General features: G+C 41.3%; 3 protein-coding genes across 9 annotated transcripts; 2 read left to right on the top strand and 1 right to left on the bottom strand.

Moving 5' to 3' along the window:
- Positions 1-813: 813 nt before the first annotated feature.
- LOC6613285 lies at positions 814-20,840 on the top strand. 7 transcript variants are annotated; one of them, XM_032713959.1, is made up of 21 exons: positions 814-1,464; positions 1,552-1,598; positions 2,039-2,176; positions 2,238-2,419; positions 2,481-2,654; positions 3,539-3,619; positions 3,677-3,987; positions 4,183-4,504; positions 4,579-6,049; positions 6,103-6,341; positions 6,497-6,621; positions 7,107-8,512; positions 8,636-8,825; positions 9,390-9,524; positions 9,854-9,937; positions 10,048-10,173; positions 18,271-18,683; positions 18,748-18,953; positions 19,022-19,185; positions 19,272-19,413; positions 19,475-20,840. In XM_032713959.1, exons 1-21 carry the CDS (start codon positions 1,407-1,409, stop codon positions 19,524-19,526), a joined length of 6,066 nt encoding a protein of 2,021 aa, XP_032569850.1. In that variant the 5' UTR covers positions 814-1,406; the 3' UTR covers positions 19,527-20,840. The 7 variants fall into 7 exon arrangements, with proteins under 7 accessions (XP_032569850.1, XP_032569843.1, XP_032569845.1 ...); XM_032713952.1 differs by lacking the exons at positions 9,854-9,937; positions 10,048-10,173 and adding an exon at positions 3,140-3,277 and having other exon boundaries at positions 3,677-4,023; positions 6,497-6,675; XM_032713954.1 differs by lacking the exons at positions 9,854-9,937; positions 10,048-10,173 and adding an exon at positions 3,140-3,277 and having other exon boundaries at positions 3,677-4,023.
- LOC116800207 lies at positions 8,958-9,373 on the top strand. The gene is made up of 2 exons (XM_032713965.1): positions 8,958-9,062; positions 9,115-9,373. The coding sequence occupies exons 1-2, from the start codon at positions 8,996-8,998 to the stop codon at positions 9,300-9,302; spliced, it is 255 nt and encodes an 84-aa protein (XP_032569856.1). The 5' UTR covers positions 8,958-8,995; the 3' UTR covers positions 9,303-9,373.
- LOC116800206 lies at positions 10,907-16,914 on the bottom strand. Its single transcript, XM_032713960.1, has 2 exons — positions 11,975-16,914; positions 10,907-11,250 (listed from the first exon to the last, which is right to left on the bottom strand). The coding sequence occupies exons 1-2, from the start codon at positions 16,842-16,844 to the stop codon at positions 10,979-10,981; spliced, it is 5,142 nt and encodes a 1,713-aa protein (XP_032569851.1). The 5' UTR covers positions 16,845-16,914; the 3' UTR covers positions 10,907-10,978.
- Positions 20,841-22,281: the final 1,441 nt, after the last annotated feature.

The following is a 22,281-nucleotide window of genomic DNA, read 5'->3' on the forward strand; positions in this document are numbered from 1 at the left end:
AGCCATTCGTATCTTTACTCAGACAATCAAGTTATGCACTCAATCATCGTCAATTAAGAGCCAGTTGCACTCTTCTTTACTGGCATCTTTTATCATTCCATCTTAGAATTTGTTAGTACTTATGTATGTTTCTTCTGGTTATATTAAAATATATCTAAATATATAATATATATAAATGTAAACGTTAATAAGTAAACGTTCATGTTGTCGAAGATTCCATGTAAAATCAAGTGAAACGAAAGTTGTGTTACCGTGTACATTTTGTTAGACATGTTTTTGCCTTAAAGCCAGACATGAAAGCCGTGTGAAGTCAACTTTTGTGGACGCCTCGAACGCGACCTAAGTGAAATTTAGCCCTTGGGTACGTGACGATGCTGCTGTTTCTTCAGTTGCTCGCATTTTTTTGTTTCGGTTTCTGCCACCGAAATAGCTGCATGAGGCACAGGGATGTGGCGATGGCGATGACGACGGCGATGGCATGTCCTGGCCGACTGTCTGCCTTGTTGACATACGTCCTGCTGGCTTTTTGTGGAGCTGCTTTGCGCAAACGCATGCTCCGCTGCTGCTGCCAACTTCCAGGCGTTTTCATTGTTGCGCTTTTGCAGTCGCAGAATCCGCCGAAAGCCAGAGGACCAGAAAATCCACTAGCCCACCACCCTCCCCACGCAGCAGATCCGAACATCTGTTTTATGTTTGCCTCGCTTCCAGCGTGGCTCTCTTAAAATTCCTGCGGAAAACTCTTGCTCTCTCGGTGCGTCGGAAAATGCGAATGCTGCCTGAGTTTCAGTTCCAGCATCAGCGCCGTCGAGTGTGGAGCGTGTTTTCGAGACCGGAAAATCCGTGAAAACTGTCGGGTTACTCAAGTCACGCAGCACACACACACACCCCAGCCGAAAAAAATTGAGAAAAACCCAGTGAAAAGCAGCCAACTCAGCGAAATTTAAGAACAATTAACGAGACTCCAGCGCAACTCCACGGAAAAACATTCACGAATTAAAAGGCAGCGGAAAAGCGCCAGCAAAAAGCGTTGAATTTGCGTTTTTCCTACGACTTTTCCATCGCTTTTTTGGCCAGCGCGAATATCGATTGCTGACTGCCTTGCATAAGTCCACGAAGATTAGTATACAAACGCAGTCGAAACCGTCTGGATAAGCGATTCAAATGACAACGAACAACAGGCCGTACTCGTAGTAATTAAGTTTTTTAATCATCCATATGGAAGTCATCATGGAGCAGCTAAAGTAAAGGATTTCAAAGCCTGGCCCAAACAATTGACACGAAAAAGGGAGGCTGCAAGAAGGATTTCCCTGGATATATATATATAGAATCTCCTGTGTGTGTGTGTGTGTGTTTGCCCCTGTTTCGCTTTTATTTTCTTTCCATTTTATTTCCTTTGTTGCTTGAAAATGGATATTGCCTTGCGTGGCACAAACAGAGCATCGTCAACATCAACGACTGGAACTGGTGAGTCCTTGGCATCCCCGGCTCAAAGGCACAAATTCACATCTTTTATTCCGCTGGCAAATGAAACAACGACCTTTTCATTTACAGGTCTGCATCATGCTGTGTCATTGGGCAACATTGAGGTCTCCACCAAGGTTCGTACTCATAAGTAGACCACCTCGCCAAAACGCCAAACACAAAACACCACAAAGTGTGCGGCGAGTAAAATTAATTTCTGTCAGGCGGAGGAGAGGCGCTGTCATAGCGAGTGATTGACACAATTATTTTGCTGCAAGTCTGGGGAGCGGGAAAGGACAACTCAGCAAGGTACATTAGCACAGCTCAGGAGACGGCAGCCAAAACTAGGATGGAAATTAGGGATTTGCCAGGATTAGCAAAGTATATAGGCAGGGAAGTGAAACAGTTATACAGATTCAGGTAAAATAGTTTGAACTTGAACTGCCAGCTATAAAGTTTCTTCGTTTATTTTTGTATACTGGGCGTATATGTAATATTATAATGAGACAAATAAAGTATACGACAGGGTGTCTAGGTTCAAACACCTAACCTTTTTCGTATTATATCTATCACATAGACCACCTACTCCAGCCACATGGATCGCAGCTACGACTCCGAGGATGAACACACTGGTCGCCGAAGACTTCGCCATACGCTGTCCACCGAGTTGCATCCTCACACTTCAGTTTACTCGCGCGGAGATATTCGGGAACAGGTGAAATATATATGATGCTCTTGGTATTATATTGCATGTATAACATAATTTTATTTCCTAGTACTGTCTCACAGATCGCCAGCTGCACAGCATAGAGCAGCGTCCTAGGCGGGAACGATTTTTTGGCTGCCTTTCGCGACGCGGTCAAACGCAATCGGGCAGTTTTTTGGGTGGCTGTGTGGGGCGGCGGGTGCCCTCCGATGAGAATTTGGCCGCCTATGCTCCATTTGAAAAATATCCACGGTGGGTGGAAAACTATTTCAGCAAAGATGTGGTAACTAAAGAGAATTTGTCTAATTTGCAGCTACCAGAACAGCTACACGGACACACACGAATTGGAAAGTTCCTATTTTCGCCGTCAACCGGCGTCGATTCTGAGCATTGGTAAATCTGGTGAAGCGGACCTGGGTAGACGCTACACCTGGATTGGTCAGCAGCAGGTGACCAACAACAATCCCGACTACCAATCGGACCACAGGTATGGACCGCCTGGCCAGGCGATCGAAAGTCGTTACAGAAACAGATAACCAAGAACCAAAAATAACCCTAATCAAAACCGTAAAATGCTATGCCAACTGTCGCACTATCTGTAGTCACTAACTCTCTGTCGCTCGCCAAATACCTCGACTTTCCCGATATCTATGTAAATATATATATATTTTTTTGTATATATATGTAAGTCGCTTGCAATGCTTGCCTGAACTTTCCTTTCGACTCATCCATTGCATAATGCCGCTTTTTGCCTCCAAGCTCTTCTCAAACCACTCGAAAAACCACTGATAAACCACCTACTAGAAATGCTGTATAAAAATACTTTTTCGTGTACTCTTTCGTTATTCATCCACCTGTCCTTCTCTCCTCAAAACCAAAAACGACTATAAAAATCAACCAAAATTTATCAATTGATATTGCCACAACCAAAACCCCACCAAATACTAAATGAAATGATCAAAATGTGTAAAGGGCAACTTGTTGTACAGCACCACTTGAATCCTTTTACCAGGATGTTTTGCTACGGAATTATTATGTCGAGCTTTGCGCTCCACCAAATCCTACACCACCAACATCACACACCAATCAAATCGCTAATCTAAATGTTTGGTATGTAAAGTGATCTAAAATCTAACAAAATACTTAAATAAGATATGTATGCAAAAATTTGCGAAAAACAAACTTTGATAAAAAAAAGTGCGCTAATTAAAAACTTTTATTTATGTTATGTGTCTGCACGTGACCGAAAAGCAAAAACAATCTAGTTAAAATAAAATGAATAAAATTTAAAGAAAATGCTTGAGTGTTGAAAATGCTAAAATATTGCCACGATTATTTGCTTAACATTCCACTAATGTGCTTACTCTACAGCTCGTATCACTGCCCCACATACGCCACAATGCCAACCACACACCATCAGCACCACCACCAACAACAGGGCGGAAATGTCAGGTAAGTCCTTGGGATAATCCCCTCGATAAATCGTCTTTCAACAACTCCTCTGTGCAGAACCAAACACGTGAGCTTTGCCAGGTCGCACACACTCACAAGTTTCGACAATGTGAATGCCGGATTCCGATCCTCAGGCCGTTTGAAAACGGCCCGAAGCCAGGAGAGATTAATTGGGGGCAAGAAGCCCATTATTGCCACGGGCTCCATGTACGAAACACTCCAGCCCCCGCTCCAAGCCCAACAGCAACCGCAACAGATGCAGCCGCAACAGAGCTCCACCCTGCCAAAAACCTGGCTGCCACCACCAGTTCAACTGCAGCCATGCCAGCACCACCATGCCCCGATTCACCTGCACCAGCCCATTCCAGGTGAGGATTTAGCCACCCAATTGCCAGCACGCCCAGGTACGATGAGAGAAGCCCCTATCAGATTAAGACTACCCAATGCAGCCGAAGGTTAGGCACTTTAGGCTCTCAAAACAAAAGAAGTTTACTCCCATATGTATTTTTCAAATAATCTTTGCCATTACTTTGTATTTATCGTAATCACTTATTGAATTTCAGACAACATGGTCGGACTGATCATTCCGCAACCCCTGCCCTTGGCTCTTCCACTGCCCAGTCCCGAAGTTCTCATCGTCGAGAAGAAGTTCCGCAACGCCATGAAAACGCAGGCCACTCAAACAGATGCAGCAGCCCGTCGCCAGGGGCAAATTGGCTACAATACCCAGGTCCTGGCTTTGAGTCCCCGGCCACCACATCGCATCAAGGTGGTTTCCCAGGGGGCTCAAACGAACGGCCTGCAGAATGGCAAAAAACTAACGAAAAGCCTCTCCGAAATACCCAATGGCAAGGATGGCACCTCCTCCCATCATTATCAACAGGGGTTAGTTGCTTTCGAGCACCACATACACTTTGTTGTTGAATTTTTCTGAATTTAACGTTCGTTTCCATCCGCAGTTCCATATACCCGCATGAGATGATCTACCGCACTCAGTCGCAGGATGTGACCCCTTTGCAGACCCTTTCGGATGCCCAAAACAACATCATGTACTACAAACCGCCGCCACCATTGCTGGATGCCCACAGTTACGGACTGGGAATGGAGCACCTGAGCCGGACACGTCCTTCGCCATCCGAGCAAAGTGTGGAATATGTGAATGTGAATGCTGCCGCAGTGGCTCTGAATGAAAGTTTCGACTACGAGAGCAACAGTTTGCCTCGACGAGCGTGTACCTCGCATACGGATTTCTATTCGAATAGTTTGCCTAGAAGGCATATCACGGAGAGCTCCGAACTAATGACCGATAGTGTTCCCTTGGACTTTAGCCAATCGCATTTATTGCCACCACCAAGTGAGTACTGCAAGAACGACGACGAGGATGTGGAGGAGTACTACGACGAGGAGGAAGATCATCCCCATGAAACGGAGAGCTATAGCTCAGAGGTCTGCATGGAGCACGCGGCCCAACATCGCCGGATGTCCATGCTGCCTCAGATGATAGACTCTCCATTTCGTCGCGATGATCTGAGGCGCCAATCCATGCCGGTTTATGGCCAAACAGAGAAGCTCATCGATGGCTTCGGTCCAAGGAGCTCTTTTCGAAGGCGCGACAAGGTCAGCTGTTTTCCGGATGAGCCGCCAGCCGTACAAGAAGCTCGGGATGAGCAGGAGATATTTATTGATTTTAAGCCGCACATTTCGCCCAAGCCGAGCCCTAAGCTCCAGCTGAAGCACCGTAAGCAGCACAAGGCGGAGATCGCCATGAAAAAGATGCAACAGCAGCGGATGGCACAGGCGGCAGCTCTGACCCTGCCCAAGCCCAAGTCACAGCCAGTCGAAGTTGAGGTGAGAAAAGTTGAACTTGAACCCAGCGATGAGGAGGAGGACGAAGACGAGGTTTCCGAGCCCGAAGAGGAGGATGACGGCGAGGAGATCGATGAAGATGAGCAGAAACTAGAGGCAGATCTGCAGGAGGATGAGGAACCGCTGTACGAGAACATAACGCCCTGTGGCTGCCGGGTGGTTCCTCAGCCAGATGTGGAGAATATCCAGGACAAACGCTCGCAATTCCGCAAGCGATCTGTAAGCTTGGATGATGACTACGAGGACAAGGCATCTGAAACTCCCACACTAACTGGCCTGAGACTCCCATCAACTCCGGCCAGTCCTTGCCGCGATGAGCTGCTGGCCAATGTCTCAACTTATCCTTCCTCAGACTCGCTGGCCAATGACAATACCCGCGATCATTCCGATGGCATATGGAATGAGTCGCAGGTTACTGTCTTGACAGCTGAACAGAGGGATATATCCGATGGCTCCTACAGTTCCAACTTACTGTTGACTCCATCCTCGAAAAGGAAGAACCTACTGCTGCAGCATCAGCAGAGAAGCTCGGTGGACACCGATGCCCTGGATTTTGAGGAACAAGTGGGTTTATGATATTCTCATAGTGGATCTTATTTCTATAATGTCGTCTTTAGAGTCCCACCTATGGCCTACAAACACTGCCGAAGATCATCAAGACCCCCACACCAACCACATCGAGGCCCACATCCACCCAACCAATGATGCCACCACCAGCCATCGCCGTAACTCCATCTACAAATCAGATTCTGGACAGCTGCATAAGTTCACCGCTGCCCAAGAGGAGCATGGTCCCCAGGGGATCGGTTCCGGACGCCCGACAGCTCATGTTCACTGGTGGAACCGCCAAACAAAGGTTACTATGGTATTTCTATCGATAAGCTCTTATATGCAGTATCTGCCCAAAAGTATGCATTGGATATGATACGATTGCACTGACTTGGGGAAGAGTAATCCCTAAAGTTCACCTAAAGATTAAACCTATTTAATATATCTATTACTCCTTGGCAGACACTCGGATGCCTCGTTCCTGCCCATGGGCGCCACGGACTATGCGAGGAGTGCAGATATATCGGAGTGCAGTACGAATACAGATGAGTATGCCACCTGCACGGACACCTCGAAACGCACACCAGGTATTAAGACACCGCCGACCACCACCAGTTCATCGTCGACCACACAAGTGCCAGGTTTGGGCCCCCCCGATCCGATACGTACTCGTACCCGTACTCGTGCTGTGTGTGTTCGTGTTCCTGTCTGTGTGTAGAACTCGTACCAAAGCGCATAATCCAAGTCTTGATCCATGAATGAGTGTTAAGAAATCAAAACGAATTGTGTTCGTGGCCACCACTCCACCGACATTGCTCCAAAAAACCACTGCCACTTTCACCTCCTCCTTGCTTATCGCCATAGTGTTAAACTCGTACCGCCTATAGCTAATAGACCGTAGAATTCATCAACCTCATCTCAACTTTGTCTGCCTCTCTCTCTCTCTCGCCTCCCTAGTTAAATGTTGTTGATGCCTGATCAAATGCCTTGCCCGCAATGCTTTAGCTGTGCCTAATACCCTTCCTCAATGATCCCTACTAACTAAGGTGTAAATGCCTTTTTTGTTTGACAGTGTCCACCCAGAGCTCGCAGTTGGAAAAGACGCACGCCGGCAGTTCCTTCGAAAGCGCCAGTTCCCTCTACTCCATGCGGGAGGATCTCCTCCAGCACGACGAGAAGGAGCGGGATAAGCAGGCCCCTCTTACCAAGGCTCAACTAAAATCGCCCATTGGCTCAGTGGCAGAGCTGACCAGGAAATCGCCATCGCACTCCATCAGTAGTACCACCTCTTCAGGAAGCTGTCCCGTCTCGGGAGCGGCCATCAAATCTCCTGCCAAGGAAAGTCTGCCCCAAACGGTGACCAGTTCGGGAACGTCCCAGATGAAAGTCAGCTCAGCAGAATGCATACAGCCTGGAGTTAAGCCCAAGCCGGATTCCATATCGGAGGATGAGCGCAGCGAAGTGCGGTACTCCTCATCCGGTTATTACGAGAGTCCCCACGAGGAGGATGAAGAAAAGCAGGGCACAAGGAGCAAGGCCCGCCGACTGCGACAGGAAGACGAAAGGAAAAGGCGCAAGACTAGCATGAAGCTGGACATTGAAAAGGAGAACATGCGTGCCCTAACCAGTCCCATTAAAAAGCCCGCAGGATCCAGCAAGATCACATCGCCAGAGCAATCGATTTCTGGAACCATGGACAATGGCAGCAGTCCCAGCAAAATGAAACGCTTCCGTCCCAAGATACGCAGGCAGTTGAGAAAAAGTTCACGGGAAGATGTCCTGGCGGCGGCAGCGGTACGCAGGAGTCGTGCCACGCCCACTATTTTCGGCCTGAGCAGCGGCAGTGGAGACACAGAGTTGCTACTAGATGCCAGCATGTCAACAGGCGCCGTGGCAGGAACCACCACCACTGCCGTGACATCCGTATCAGCGCCATCGTCCGCATCTAAGTTACCAACATCGGAATCCTCAGTGACCACACAACCTGAGGCAGTGGTGGCTCCATTGCCGGCGAAGAAACCACATAGTTGCGCAACGCCCACATCCTTGCTGTCACCCAAACTGCCCACAACTAGCGGCACCCAATCGAAGTCCACATCGGACGCCTTTCAGCTCAAGGCCAAGTCCATCGAGTCCTTGCGCTCTGTGTCGCCAGGTTCCGATTCCGTGTTCTACAGCGAAGCCGATGGCAATGCGGCCAGTGGCGAACAGAGTCATTGCCACCATTGCGGCAAGGAGATGGAGGGCAAGCAGCAGAGCAACACCATCAGCGAACTGGCTGGTGACTCGGTCGAGTCGATACCCTACATCGAGCAGGACATCGTCAAGCCTCCCTCGGACTTCGCCGACTCGCCGGTAACCACCAAGACCACACAGCGGTTGTACAAAAAGATGGACAAGCGGTTCCGTTCCGAGGAGCGCTATCATGGAGAAAGGGGCAGGCACTACAAAACCAGGCAGGAGAATATTAGGGCAAAGGTGGGTCTCTGCTCTTTACGATAAAGATATCTATGAATGCTAAGAAAAAACCTTTATCAATTAATTTATAAAACCACTGTAATCAATCATGAATTGAAAATTTCAATGAACATTTTATTGCAGAGCGAGGAGCGTGGACGCATTCCCAGTCTTCCCAATACCCCAGTCCTTCGTCCTGCCGGCTCCAGTCCTTGTGTCCTGCCCGATACGGAACAGAGTCAGCACATTATCTATAAGGGACACTACGACGCAGGACGCTATACACGACTGACCGACGATGACTTGTGGACTCAACTGGACCATCAGTGTTTTGGTAAGTAAAAATAGGATTAATAATCGATAAATAAACAAGGTAAATGGGAAGTGTAAATTACATTTTCCAAAACTAATAGCATTCGATACAGTTGACGAGGAAAGTGTTTCTACTCAGGGCTTATAGACGCATTTCAAAGGAAAAGCTTAGATATAGAACATAGTCAAGGAATGAAAATTGATCTTTTTATCCTCTCACTCGCATTGCGTCTTCTGAATGTCTTGGCCCTTAAGGATCGTAAGCATTAGGTGTCTATAACGTGTTCTTAGCTATAATTATTATTTTTTAGCCATTTGCGGTCTGTTGCCTAGGGTGAATAGATGCATAGCGGGAAAGGATTCTCTGGTATTGTATGGTTATAGTGAATCCCGAAATATTTGTTACAAAATCAAGAATCCCTGTCAAACCTTAATCAGAAGATTTGCGACCAAAGATATCTGCAAGAAGTTGTGCGAGAAGGAGCTGGCAAAAGAATGAACATGTTTTGTTATTAACATAATCACAAACTGTATGAACGGTAATAAAATCTTCAAGAGTAAATACAAGAATATTCTTTCTCTACAGATCGTTCCAGGGAGCGCAGAGCTTCCACTGAGTCGGAGAAGGGCTTCCATGCCAAGTACCAAGTGATCCTACATCGCCTCGTCCAGCGACGCTGCACATTGGAGATGTACCACCGCCAGAAGCACAACAGTTTCCGTAAGTCTAATGCCCCCCATTTGGAGCACCCTGTTCGGACACCCAAACAAGATTCTAATTTTGGCACAACGTGCTTTTGAATGAGAAATAGAGAGAGAGAGAGAGAGAGAGAGATTGGGGGAAAAGCGCCAAGTGGGAGAACTTTAGAGATAATGAATGGCGTGGCGCTCCGAATTTTCATGACCGGCACTTGGCATACATAGATAGACAGACCAAAAAAAAAAAAAAACCCATAGTTTTTTGGCTCTATTATCGAAAATAGTTGAGGTGCGTGCTTTGTTGTGTGCCGACCATAAAAAATCCGCAACGCTTCCCGTTCGGTACTTCGGTTTGGGCCAAATGTAAAGAAATAAGTGCGAAAAGTTTTCGGAATATTTTTGTGCTGTTTACACAATACTCAGGCCAAATGATTGGTTAGTAAACAGTGCAAAATCAAACGTTGCCGTTGAACGTTTTTTGCTTACGTATTTTTTTTAGTTTTTGTATTATTTTTATTTTCCCCTTTTTGCATATTACCAAACAGAATTAATAGCGTCCAATTCCACGCCGGATTCGATTAGAAGAAAGTTGGAGGAGGTCTTGAAACTGATGCTCTTGGTCTGGGCACGCGAAAGTTATGTGATAACCAAACTGAGCAACGGTACACATGGTAAATGATGTCCGGACGAAATCCGGAAATAAAATAACACAAATCACTTTAACCTCTCTGTAAAATCCCAAATAAGAAGACTTTACTCGTTGAGTTTTTGTAAGAAACTGATTTTATTTGGAAATATCTTCGGTTTAACTAGGTGACATGAGAATCGCATCTTAAAGTAAATGGCCTACGCAGAGGCCTAAGTAAATAGTCCCCGCCTTATCGAGGTCCCACGCTCGGGCACATCTGCCTATCTTGAGCGGCGAGGACCTTATCTGTGGTCTCCCACTAAGGGACTATTTTAGGAGGCGGGGAACGATCTCAAGTGACTGACTCATGTAGTGTGCACTTAAATTACATGTTTTTGAGCAATGCACCCATGTCGCTTTAGATAACAAAATCCTAAATATAATTTATCGCTCTCGATTCATTTACATAAGATATGAACGGAGCCCAAAATTGTAAGTCTTTAAATATATTCGTGTTCATGTGTGAACATTCTGCCAAAGGGCCAGCAAAGCTGAGATGTACATTAGTATATTAGTTGCATTTATAACAGTAGTGGACTGTATTTATTTGATATATGTTCATTTATTTTGCAACTAAGATTTCAATGGGCCTAGTTTTTCTGGCTTTTAATTTTATTGGATTACAATTATGGTTTATATTATTTTTAATTCAACAATTTGTACTCAATTAACTTATTTTAAACATTTTGCTTTTTCTATGTAGAAGTACATTTTCTATTAAACAACGATATAGTGGACTGTATATTTTTATTTGTTATATTATTTTATTGTTTATTTACTATTGATATTTATAGTACTGGCAACGGACCTGCAAAGGTTATTGCTTGCATTCTTTGTTGCACAGCACATTTCCGTATGAAATATATTATTAATACTATCATTAGTATTAAAGCAATAATTAATCCAGCATGTCCGGAAATATGATGGAAATGTAAATCTTTCAATTTTTGATGGTTCTCTTTCATAAATTTAATTTCATTATTCAATCGTTCAAATTCCTCAGTATGATTTAATATTGATAGTTTCAGCGGATCCCAAATAATCTTCGGCACTTCACTAACTTCTCCTATATAAGGTGTTGATAATAATTCTTCACTTTCGGACTGAATGTTATGGTGGGCAACTAGAATTTTATCGTCGGTTCTTGCCGTACAATATGGCGCAATGCTTAAAACTCCTTGCTGAGGCAAATCAAACAATTCAATTTGAGAGCCAGTACATTGCAGACGGACTTTTGAATTCGCAGGAACCTTAAACAACCAACTACTTTTCTTTTCTAACTCTACCCAGTAACTTTTAGAGAATGATTCCGATCTTGGACATTCCCGATGTCGCTCTAGTTCGTCTTTTTGGCTCTTGGTCAGCCTCATTTTTGTCAACAGACTTTATTCCTTCCAAGGGACAAATTTTAGTAATGGGTCTAGTGATATATCCTTCCTGCATCTTTACTTTAGCCACTCGGACCTTATCATCATTCCCCTTATGCACCTTTTCCACCTTTCCTAAAGGCCATCTTGCAGGATGACAATTCTCATCCTTTAATAAAACTATTTGCCCTTCTTCTATATTAGGAATTTCCTTTTTCCATTTATTCCTTTGCTGGAGCGTATGCAAATATTCACTTTTCCACTTAACCCAGAAATCTTTCTTCATTTTTTGGATAAGTCTCCACCTATCCAAATTTCCGATTTTTTCATCTTCCATTGGTTCGACTATTTCTAAAGGTGGTCTTCCAATTAAAAAATGACCTGGTGTTAAAACTTCTTGTTGGTCCTTCTCACTAACTATAGTGTATAATGGCCTTGAATTTAAGCATGCTTCTATTTGACATAAAAGAGTTGACATTTCTTCGTAAGTCAAAATAGTGTCGCCGATTATACGCTTTAAATGGTATTTCATTGACTTAACTCCAGCTTCCCAAATACCTCCGAAGTGAGGTCCTGCCGGGGGAATAAAATGCCAATCAATCCTGTCCTTTTCAAGCTGCGCTGCAATCGTTATATTTTCTTGTATTGCATTAAATAACTCTTGATCTAATTTTCTTGCAGCTCCTACAAAATTTGTTCCGTTGTCTGAATAGATATTGGAACATTTTCCCCGTCTAGCAATAAATCTTCTGAGTGCTGCTAAAAATGCGTCTGAAGTTAGATCGCTTACCATTTCTAAGTGTATGGCTTTGGTGGCCATGCAAACGAATACAGCAACGTATCCTTTAAATGTTTTTTGGCCACGATTTTTTGAACATTTAACATAATAAGGACCTGCGTAATCTATTCCAGTATTAAGAAACGGGAATGTCATCGTCACTCTATATTTTGGCAAGTTACCCATTATTTGCTGAGCTGTATTTTGTTTATACCTTGCACACGTTACACATTCTCTTAAATACTTTTTCAACGAATTTTTCAACCCGAAAATCCAATACTTTCTTTGGATATAGTTTCGCATTAGGTTTATCCCTCCATGCAATGTTTCCTTATGAGCATTTTTTATTAATAAGCTTGTTAGGTGGCATTTTTCTAAAATGATTGGATGTTTAACATTAAATTCTGCATTGGAATTTTGCAATCTTCCTCCAACTCTTAGAACCCCATCCTTGTCCAAAAATGGATTCAATGACAATATTTTATTATTTGTCTTGATTTCCTTTTTGATTTTAAGGCACTTTATCTCTTGCCTAAACTGGTATTCTTGTTGTTTCTTAATAACAACTGTTTCCGCTATTCTTATCTCCTTTACTGAAATAATTGATGAATAGGCTTTATTTCTTGTTTTCATCTGCACGAATCTATTTATGTATGCTATTATACGTATAAGTTTTTCTATACTGGAATACCTTTCTATTAATTCGTAAATAGGATCATCTATTTTGTCATTTAATACCGTATTTATTAAGACAGGTTCTTCTACAGACTGCTGCCGGGGCCAAAATTCTTTTGGGTCTGCTAGCCATTTCGGACCTTTCCACCAAAAATCACAGTTGATCAACTGGTTAGAATCCACTCCCCTGGATGCTAAATCTGCTGGATTATCCTCTGACTTAACATGATTCCATTCAGTATTTTTTAATTTCCGAATGTCATCCGTTCTTCTTTTTATAAATTTGATCTTACTTTGACCACTGTTAATCCATGCTAAGGTAATCGTGGAATCACTCCAAGCATAGATCTCCATTATATTGTCAATTGATCCTTTTAGTCTTTGGATTAATTCACTAAGCAGGTGAGCTGCACACAGCTCGAGTTTGGGAATTGTCTTCCTATTTTTTATAGGGTTGACTCTACTTTTGCTAGCTATTATATTAACATGAGGTCCTACTTTAGCATAGACTACTGCAGCATATGCTTTTTCGGAGGCGTCCGCAAATCCGTGAATCTGAATGACTGAAGAACTGTTTGAATTAATCCACCTTGGGATTCGAATATTCTCTAACAATAATAAATTTTCTTTATATTTTTCCCAATAATTTTTATCTTCTATGGATAATTCCTGATCCCATTCACTTTTATTTATCCAAAGTTTTTGAATAAAAAGTTTTCCTGAAACCGTGACTGGTGCCAACCATCCTAACGGATCAAATATTTTTGCTAGCGTTGATAACACAACGCGCTTATTTATATTTTTTGATTCATCATTACAATTTACGCTGAACTTAAATAAATCATTTTGAGGTTCCCATTTTAGTCCTAAAGTTTTAACACATTCATTTTCGATAATATTGAGAACCTTATTGTCCCCTGTGTCCTCCACAGTGGTTAATATTTTGGAATTGTTGGAAATCCATTTCCTTAAGTTGAATCCAACTTTCTGCAATTCATGGAGAATTAATGTTATTAATTTATTAGCTTCTTCTACCGAATCAGCTCCAGTCATTAGGTCATCCATATAGAAATCATTCCTAATTATTGCACTAATAACTTGGTTTTTACATTTATCTGCAATATCTACCAGAACCCTGGTAGCCAAATATGGTGCAGATGCAGTTCCGTAAGTGACTGTGGTTAATTTATATGTTTTAATTTTTTCTTTTGGAGAATTTCTCCATAAAATATATTGATATTTTTGATCATCATTATCTATTTTAATTTGTCGGTACATCTTTTCAATGTCTGCCGAAACAACAAATTCCCATTTTCTCCATTTAATAATAATGTCAAAAATATCTTTTTGAACTCGTGGCCCAACCCACATTATGTCGTTCAAACTTTTGTTATTCGTAGTTTTTGCTGAAGCATCAAAAACTACTCTCAATTTGGTCGTAAGGCTTGAATCTCTAATCACTGCCTGGTGCGGTAAAAAATATTTGCCTTCATCACTCACTTCAATCATGTGTCCTAAATCCATGTATTCATTCATGAATTTAGTGTAGTCAACCTTAAGTTTTTCATTTCTTTTTAGTTTTTTCTCCAGATTCATGTAACGAGCTATCGCTTGTTTCTTTGAATCTCCTAAGGTGACATCCTCCTTGAATGGAATTGACACAATGTATCGCCCATCTGAATCTTTTTTTGTCGTTTTGATAAATTTATTTTCACAGATTTCAGACTCGATATCATCTTTTTCTTCTTCTTCCACTTCCCAGTAGCGATCTAACTCTTTTATTTCTATTGTTGTGGCTACAATGGTTTCTTTTCCTTTGGATTTTTTACATCCAGAAACTATCCACCCGAAATCAGTTTTTTGCCCAAGGAGACCGTCTATTTTTATAACTCCATTTTGCAGAATGTGAGTATATACGTCTGCTCCAATGATTAGATCAATGCGACCCGGTTTATTAAAATCGGGGTCGGCTAATCTAAAGTTCTTCCATTTTTTCTGATCAACATTAATCGTGTTGACTGGAAGTGCCTTCATAAGTTTTGGGAGAATAATTGCTTCAATTTCTAAATTTTTCGGAGAATTTCTTATCGAAATAACCGCTTTGTGCTTGGAGATGCACGTTCCTGTGGAAGATACTCCACTTATTTCAGTATGAGACCGAAATTTTTTCAATTTTAGAATCTGTGCAGACTCTTCTGAAATAATTGTGCTTTGAGCGCCACTATCAATCAATGCTCTTAATTGTTCAAAGCCTCCATACCTCGACTTTACTTGAATCAAGGCCGTGGCCAACAAGGCTTGACCTGTTGTTCTACACGTATTCACTTTTTCTGGATTATGACCTGCAAAGTGAAGTAACGTGTGGTGAGGTTTACGACAAGTCGAACAAAGCTGCTCGCTTATACATTTTTTACCAAACGGATGCCTCAGACATCTTAGGCAAATCCCATTTTTTCTTACCCAGTCAGACCGTTCTGCTGGATTCATTATTTTAAATTTATGGCATTGAATTAAATAATGCCCTGGTAGTTTGCAATATGCACAATTGTCACTATAATTTTTATTCTTGTTATTATTAATCATTTTCTTTACAGGTTTTACTTCCTGTGAGAATGATGATATAGAATTGAGCCTTTGCTCTAAAAAGTCCATGACATCAGAAAGTGCCTGTATTTCTTTTGTCTTTTTAACATGGCTTTCATATAAATTGAGTGATTCTTTATTGAATTTCCGAAGAATTATGTGAGCGAAAATTGCATCCACATCTTCTGGTAATTGTGCCTTTAATTTTATAATATAAATTGACTCGTTAATCGTGTCAATAAATGTCTTTATTTGCTTATTGGATTCTAAATTTAAATTTGGCATATCCATAAGCCTATTCATATGATCTGAGAATATGTTTCTTTTATTCTCATATCGCTTGGTCAAAAACTCCCAAGTGGCTTCATAATTTTCTCCAGAGCCGAGCAGTAAATGAGTAACCACATTTCTGGCTTCTCCTTTTAATGCTGACTTTAGATAATTAAATTTGAGAGAAGGACTGAGATCCTCTCTCACATGTATGAGCTCTGTAAAGAGTTCATTAAAAAGATCCCATTCTTTGGAATCACCAAGGAAAGTGGGAATCTGTATTTTAGGCAGGGTTGGTAACTCCTCCGCCTTAACAACCGTCGACATTTCAGCTTTATTTATTGTGCCACTGAGTCGACTATTAATGGCTGTAAGAATATTTTGTTTGTCAAATTCAAGTTCGCTAATTTCTTCTTCGAATAGCGAGCTCTCAAAATGACTATTCACCTGTTCAATCAGGTTATCTATTTTATGCCATAAAAATTCAATTTTATTTTTCCTTATTTTAAGGAAATCTGGACTACTGTCTATTAGTTTAGACGTATCTTCTAGATATACTCGAAATTGGCCAACATTATTTCGAAATGCCTGCTCTACTTTTAAAGCGTTGTTTTGTGCTATACCCTCTTTTTCAGGGTGACCACACATTTCAAGGTTTAATGTAGGGGGAGGGTTTGATTTAGGGACAGTGTTTGATTTAGGGAAAGTGTTTTCTACCGACTCGCCCTTAATTTTTTCATTTTTATTTTTAATTTTTTCTAACACCATCATTATTAAATCATACTGCTTCGCGTTAAAATATTCATGATCGACAACGCCGATCTTTAACAAATTGCTATGATTAGCAATGAAACATTTTTGAAGCTCATTTAATTTTAGAATTTCTACATCTGTTAATGTTGGTTTTACTTCCAACTTTCTAATTTCCAAAATAATTTCGGACTGCTTCTTAAGGAATTGAATAGTCTTTTCTGACATCATTTTGAAAATTTTTTGTAATTTCTTAATATATATAGTACGTGTATATGTATTTTATATGTATTTATATATATATGTGTGTTTGGATAAACAGAAAATTCTTGTTTTGACTTAGCTGATGTCGTTGTTGTTGCTGCTGCTGTTGCTGCTGTTGTTGCTGCTGTTGCTACTGCTGTTGCTGCTTCTGCTGCTGCTGTTGTTGCTGCTTCTGCTGCTGGTAGAGGCTCCTTTGATGTTTAAAGATGATTTTTTTTTTTTTTTTTTTTGGCACGTTTTATTATTTTTGTAGTCCAGTCAGATTTTTTTGTTTTTTAGCCATTTATTTCGGCATTTATGCTCTTTTGGCATATACACTGCACTCTATTTATGAGCTGATTTAATGCTATTAGAGCATTTATAAGGCACTGTTTTCAGGCACTTTTTATTTAATTTATGCTCTTATGGCATATACACTGCACTCTATTTATGAGCTGATTTAATGCTATTAGAGCATTTATAAGGCACTTTTGTTATGCACTTTTTAATTTCACAATTGCTGATGTATGGCCTCAAGCACGCCTTACCACAATTTATAATGGTACACAAAGCAACCTTTAGCTATAGACTATAAGGTGCTTGTTTTAAAACATAAAAGATTCTTTTGTATCTTTTTGCTTTTTATATTTATACTCTGTTCCTTACCTTTGGTAGGGGGAAACAAGAGTCACTTATTTTTGCTACCTTTAGCTGTAAGATGCTTAAAGGAGCTGGCCTTTCTCTGAGTTCCTTACCTTTGGTAGGGGGAAACTGCAGAGTCGATTAAAGGCTCGATTGACCAAATGTAAAATCCCAAATAAGAAGACTTTACTCGTTGAGTTTTTGTAAGAAACTGATTTTATTTGGAAATATCTTCGGTTTAACTAGGTGACATGAGAATCGCATCTTAAAGTAAATGGCCTACGCAGAGGCCTAAGTAAATAGTCCCCGCCTTATCGAGGTCCCACGCTCGGGCACATCTGCCTATCTTGAGCGGCGAGGACCTTATCTGTGGTCTCCCACTAAGGGACTATTTTAGGAGGCGGGGAACGATCTCAAGTGACTGACTCATGTAGTGTGCACTTAAATTACATGTTTTTGAGCAATGCACCCATGTCGCTTTAGATAACAAAATCCTAAATATAATTTATCGCTCTCGATTCATTTACATAAGATATGAACGGAGCCCAAAATTGTAAGTCTTTAAATATATTCGTGTTCATGTGTGAACACTCTCACTCTCTCTCATTCTCTAAAAATAATCATCCATGCACTAGAAGAAAAATTGTCCGATTATTAGTATAGTCAGATACTGAATAATAGGATACCAAATCTTCAGAAGCATTATAATTAAATTATTAATAATATTATTAAAAGCATTCTCTATTTAATCATATTTAAACTTTGTACATAGGCGTGGACAAAACCGTGGTGGTCAAGAGCGATTCCGGCGAATTCGGTTTCCGTATTCACGGTTCCAAGCCCGTTGTAGTGGCCGCCATCGAACCGGAGACTCCGGCGGAGAGCTCTGGCTTGGAGGTGGGCGACATCATCATATCCGTGAATGGCGTCCAAGTGCTGGACAAACACCACACCGAGGTGGTCAAGATCGCACACGATGGCTGCGAGAAGCTGGAACTTCAGGTGGCCCGGACCATTGGGGTGCTAATGCACGAGCAACTGGAGCCGCCAAGTCAGCCCATATTTAGTGGATACCTGTGGCGGCAGAGTGGACAGGCCAAGGGAGCGCCCAATACCAAGAAATGGGTGCGTCGTTGGTTCTCCCTGCGACCCGATAATTGTCTGTATTACTACAAAACTGAAGATGTGAGTATAGATTTTGTTATGAAAAAAGCAATGCATTTTCTAAAATGATTTCCAAATTTCGCAGGACTCTCAGCCCGTTGGCGCCATGATTATGGCCAAGCATACCGTGGACCTGTGTCCTGTGGATGTGGGCAAACCCTTTGCCTTCAAAGTGGATGCCGGCGAGGGTATTCCCATGTACGTGGCTGCCGATTCCGATGAGATGGCGAACAGGTGGCTCCAGCTGCTTAGACAAGCGGCCTCCCAGGACAACCAGTGGCTGGACAAGAGGTTGGGGGACATTGATCTCTGAGACGGCGGTTTAACTGATCCATTCTCTCACATCACTTCCCTCACAGTGCGCGGTGCTTGTACCAGAGTCCCAGCAACATTCAGCGGCCCGACTGCTTCGGCTACTTACTCAAATTGGGCTCAAGGTGGTGCGGTTGGTCGAAACGCTATTGCGTTCTTAAGGATGCCTGCCTCTATTTTTACCAAGATGCAAATAGCAAGAGTGCATTCGGTGAGTCAACTCAAACAATGAGGCCGGCAAGAAAGCAGGTGACTGACTGACTACTGGCCAGCAATTAATGCCATTTCTCTATTTAGGCATGGCCTGCTTGCACGGCTACAAAGTGGCCTCGATGTCCGCCAATGCATCCGGCAAGAAGAACTCGTTCGAGATAGTGCCACCAGAGACGAAATTGCGTCACTATTTCTTCTGCACCGAAAGCGAAATGGATAAGAAGCGGTACGTTATATCGCACAAATTCATAATAATAAGTTATATTTGTACCTTATTCCGCCAACAGCTGGATATCCGCACTGGAGTACTCCATTGACCGCTGGATAAAGTCCGGGTAACTAAGGTTAAAAACACGCTCCAGATCGGCTCTGAGCAGACGACTCAAGCGTCGCAGTTTTAGCTACTTCATGGATTAGAGGGGACGACTTGACTTGTTCGACACTAGTACGGGTACTACCAACAACACTTAGAACTTAAGCCAAGCAAACCAATTAGTTTTAGGCATAGGCGATTGCATAGTCCAAGGAATTTAGTCGGTCATTCAAATCGGGTTTAAAACTATTTTGAACAAGGCGTACATACACAAATATATACACATATAGAGGAATACGATAGGACATTTTTGGTGTGTATTCTTGTTATATAGCTTACAACAAATGGCATATATACATACATATATATATATACAAAACTTATGTTTAGTGAGGTTGTCTTGTCACTTATATACATAGAATATATTTAGCCACAAAACAAATGAGAGAAATGAATGAAATGAATACAGCAGACCAAATTGATTGTCTAATGTATATAGAATTCGGCTAGGCTAAATCCAAATTCAAATTGAAATGATTAGGTATTCAATGGCTTAAATCCAGGCAAAGGCAAGGCAATGCAAACGTTTTTTAGATAAATGTCTATTTACAGAAAGGGTAATAAAATAGTACGAAAATAGCTCAAGCGAGACCAAAATTCAGATTTATCAGAGTGTAACAGTTCGAAAAGTCGTTATCAAAGTCGGAGAAGATTTTCCCATTTTCCATTGCTGCTTCCATCGCATTAAGCACAACATCTTGTGAATAATAAATAACAACGGTTTTCGTCCTTATTGGAAACGATTATTAGTTAGACGCGATTACGATATAGGCCAGGATTAGTTAGCTTTTTGATATGTTGGATTTTTTTAGGATACACATTCATTCACAAGCATACACACACACATCAACGTTCATAGTAGGTCAAACAATAATATAATAGCGATTAATTCGAAATCCAGTAGTTACTTTGTCATATAAAGATATGATCTTTAAAATGCTGATTTCCTGTTTTTTTGGGTCAGTGTTCAAATACCGAGATTGAGTGAGGATGCAAAAATTTTGAAGCTTCTTTTCGTTTTTATTAATACGGTAGCGAATATATATATAAATATATATTTTATATATTTTAAATAGAGATTTCCAATTCGGCGAGGCGTAAAAAATTAGATAATAAATGTATGCATTATGATGATTATATGATATACATAAGAGTCAGCCATTTTATGTTGTTACTCATCGAGTGGAAAACGAGACAGCAAAAACAAAACACAAGAAAGGAAAAAGAAAACTAAATAAGAGCTTTAATTATTAAATAAAGAATATACCAAGAACAAATGACATATGTGCCTCTTGCTGACAGCCCGGGGGCATTGAAATGCATCTAAACATCATTAATTTGGCTCAACGATCCGATTCCCATTCGAATCCGATTCGGATTCGGATTCGGTCCAGGCCCAGCCCAAAAGTATCAAACACACCAGCTACCTGCTGGGGCCAACGAAGCATTTCGAATGCGATCAATGAACCTGTTGCTTTTGGCCCTCTAGCTACAAACTACCAGCTGAACTCCGAGTTGGCCACATGTTTTACACAAATTTCAAGTAATTTATTTTAAAATCGTAAAGCGATGCAAAATATGCAAGGAGGGAAGCCACTTCAAACGACGGGCACTTAGAAAAATCACGGCTATCTTTTAGATCGCATTACCTTGTATATCTATTTAAGATGTACATCTACATATATATTAAGCAAAAAGAGCAAGGTAAGTTTTAGATATTAGATATCATTTGTCATATTATTCATATTACAATTTTAATTTGATGTATGATCGTTTCTCCAATCTTGAATACAATTATCTTTTATTTTATTTTATTGTTATTTTTATGTGTTGAACATTATTTTCTGAGTGCAGCAAGAGCAACAGTTGTTGATGGGGGAAGTCGACGACTAGCATAACAATTCGCTCGCCCTATGAGGCAGCTACCGTTTTTCCGTCTTCTCTCTTCTACCACTTATTTCTGGTCTTCTGGCTGCCGCTTTGTATCTCCATTTCCACTTACTTACCGTTTTTGCAGTGGCAGCAGCCACAATTTAGTTCCACTGTGCAGCACCTTAATTACATGGCTCCGGCTCTCTTTTGTTGGGTACTTTTCGGGTTTTCCTTTTCGGCATCTCCGAATCATTACGATCATGATCACCGTCGTGGCCGAAACGTAACTCCCTCTACTTTTGGACCCTCGCTGATTTTTGGTCTTTTTGTTACCGTCTTTTCTTTTACCACTTGACCGCATTGATGCTGCATTGCGAGCAGAGGTTGCCAGATTGTTAGGATAGAAATTATATAGTCGGTTATAATAATACCTATTTACACAGCCTAGCTAGAATCAATCATTTACCTATGCTTAAATTTTTTTCCAAATTCCGTTGCTCGCCTTCATTTATAAGGAATAATTACCATTAATAAAAGTCAGTCTGGCGATAAGATGGTTTCTAGCCTTATATTGTTTTACGACCTATTTCCATAACTGAATTGTATAACTCGGCTGCCGATTAATCATCAGTGTATATTGAAATACGTATAAAGAAATATTTTTCCATAGAGCTCTTAACTAATTATTCCAAATTAATATTTACTTATCAGTAGAATATTGAAACTTGTCATAATAGATAAAGTCGTGTGAGTAATGCATTTTATTTCACCCAAACTTTCCACTTGGCAACCCCTTCTTTGAAGAAACCTTATCACCTTGCCTCCCTAAAAATGCTTTCTGATTAGTCA

Source organism: Drosophila sechellia, chromosome 2L (assembly GCF_004382195.2).
Source record: "Drosophila sechellia strain sech25 chromosome 2L, ASM438219v1, whole genome shotgun sequence".
NCBI classification, from domain to species: domain Eukaryota; kingdom Metazoa; phylum Arthropoda; class Insecta; order Diptera; family Drosophilidae; genus Drosophila; species Drosophila sechellia.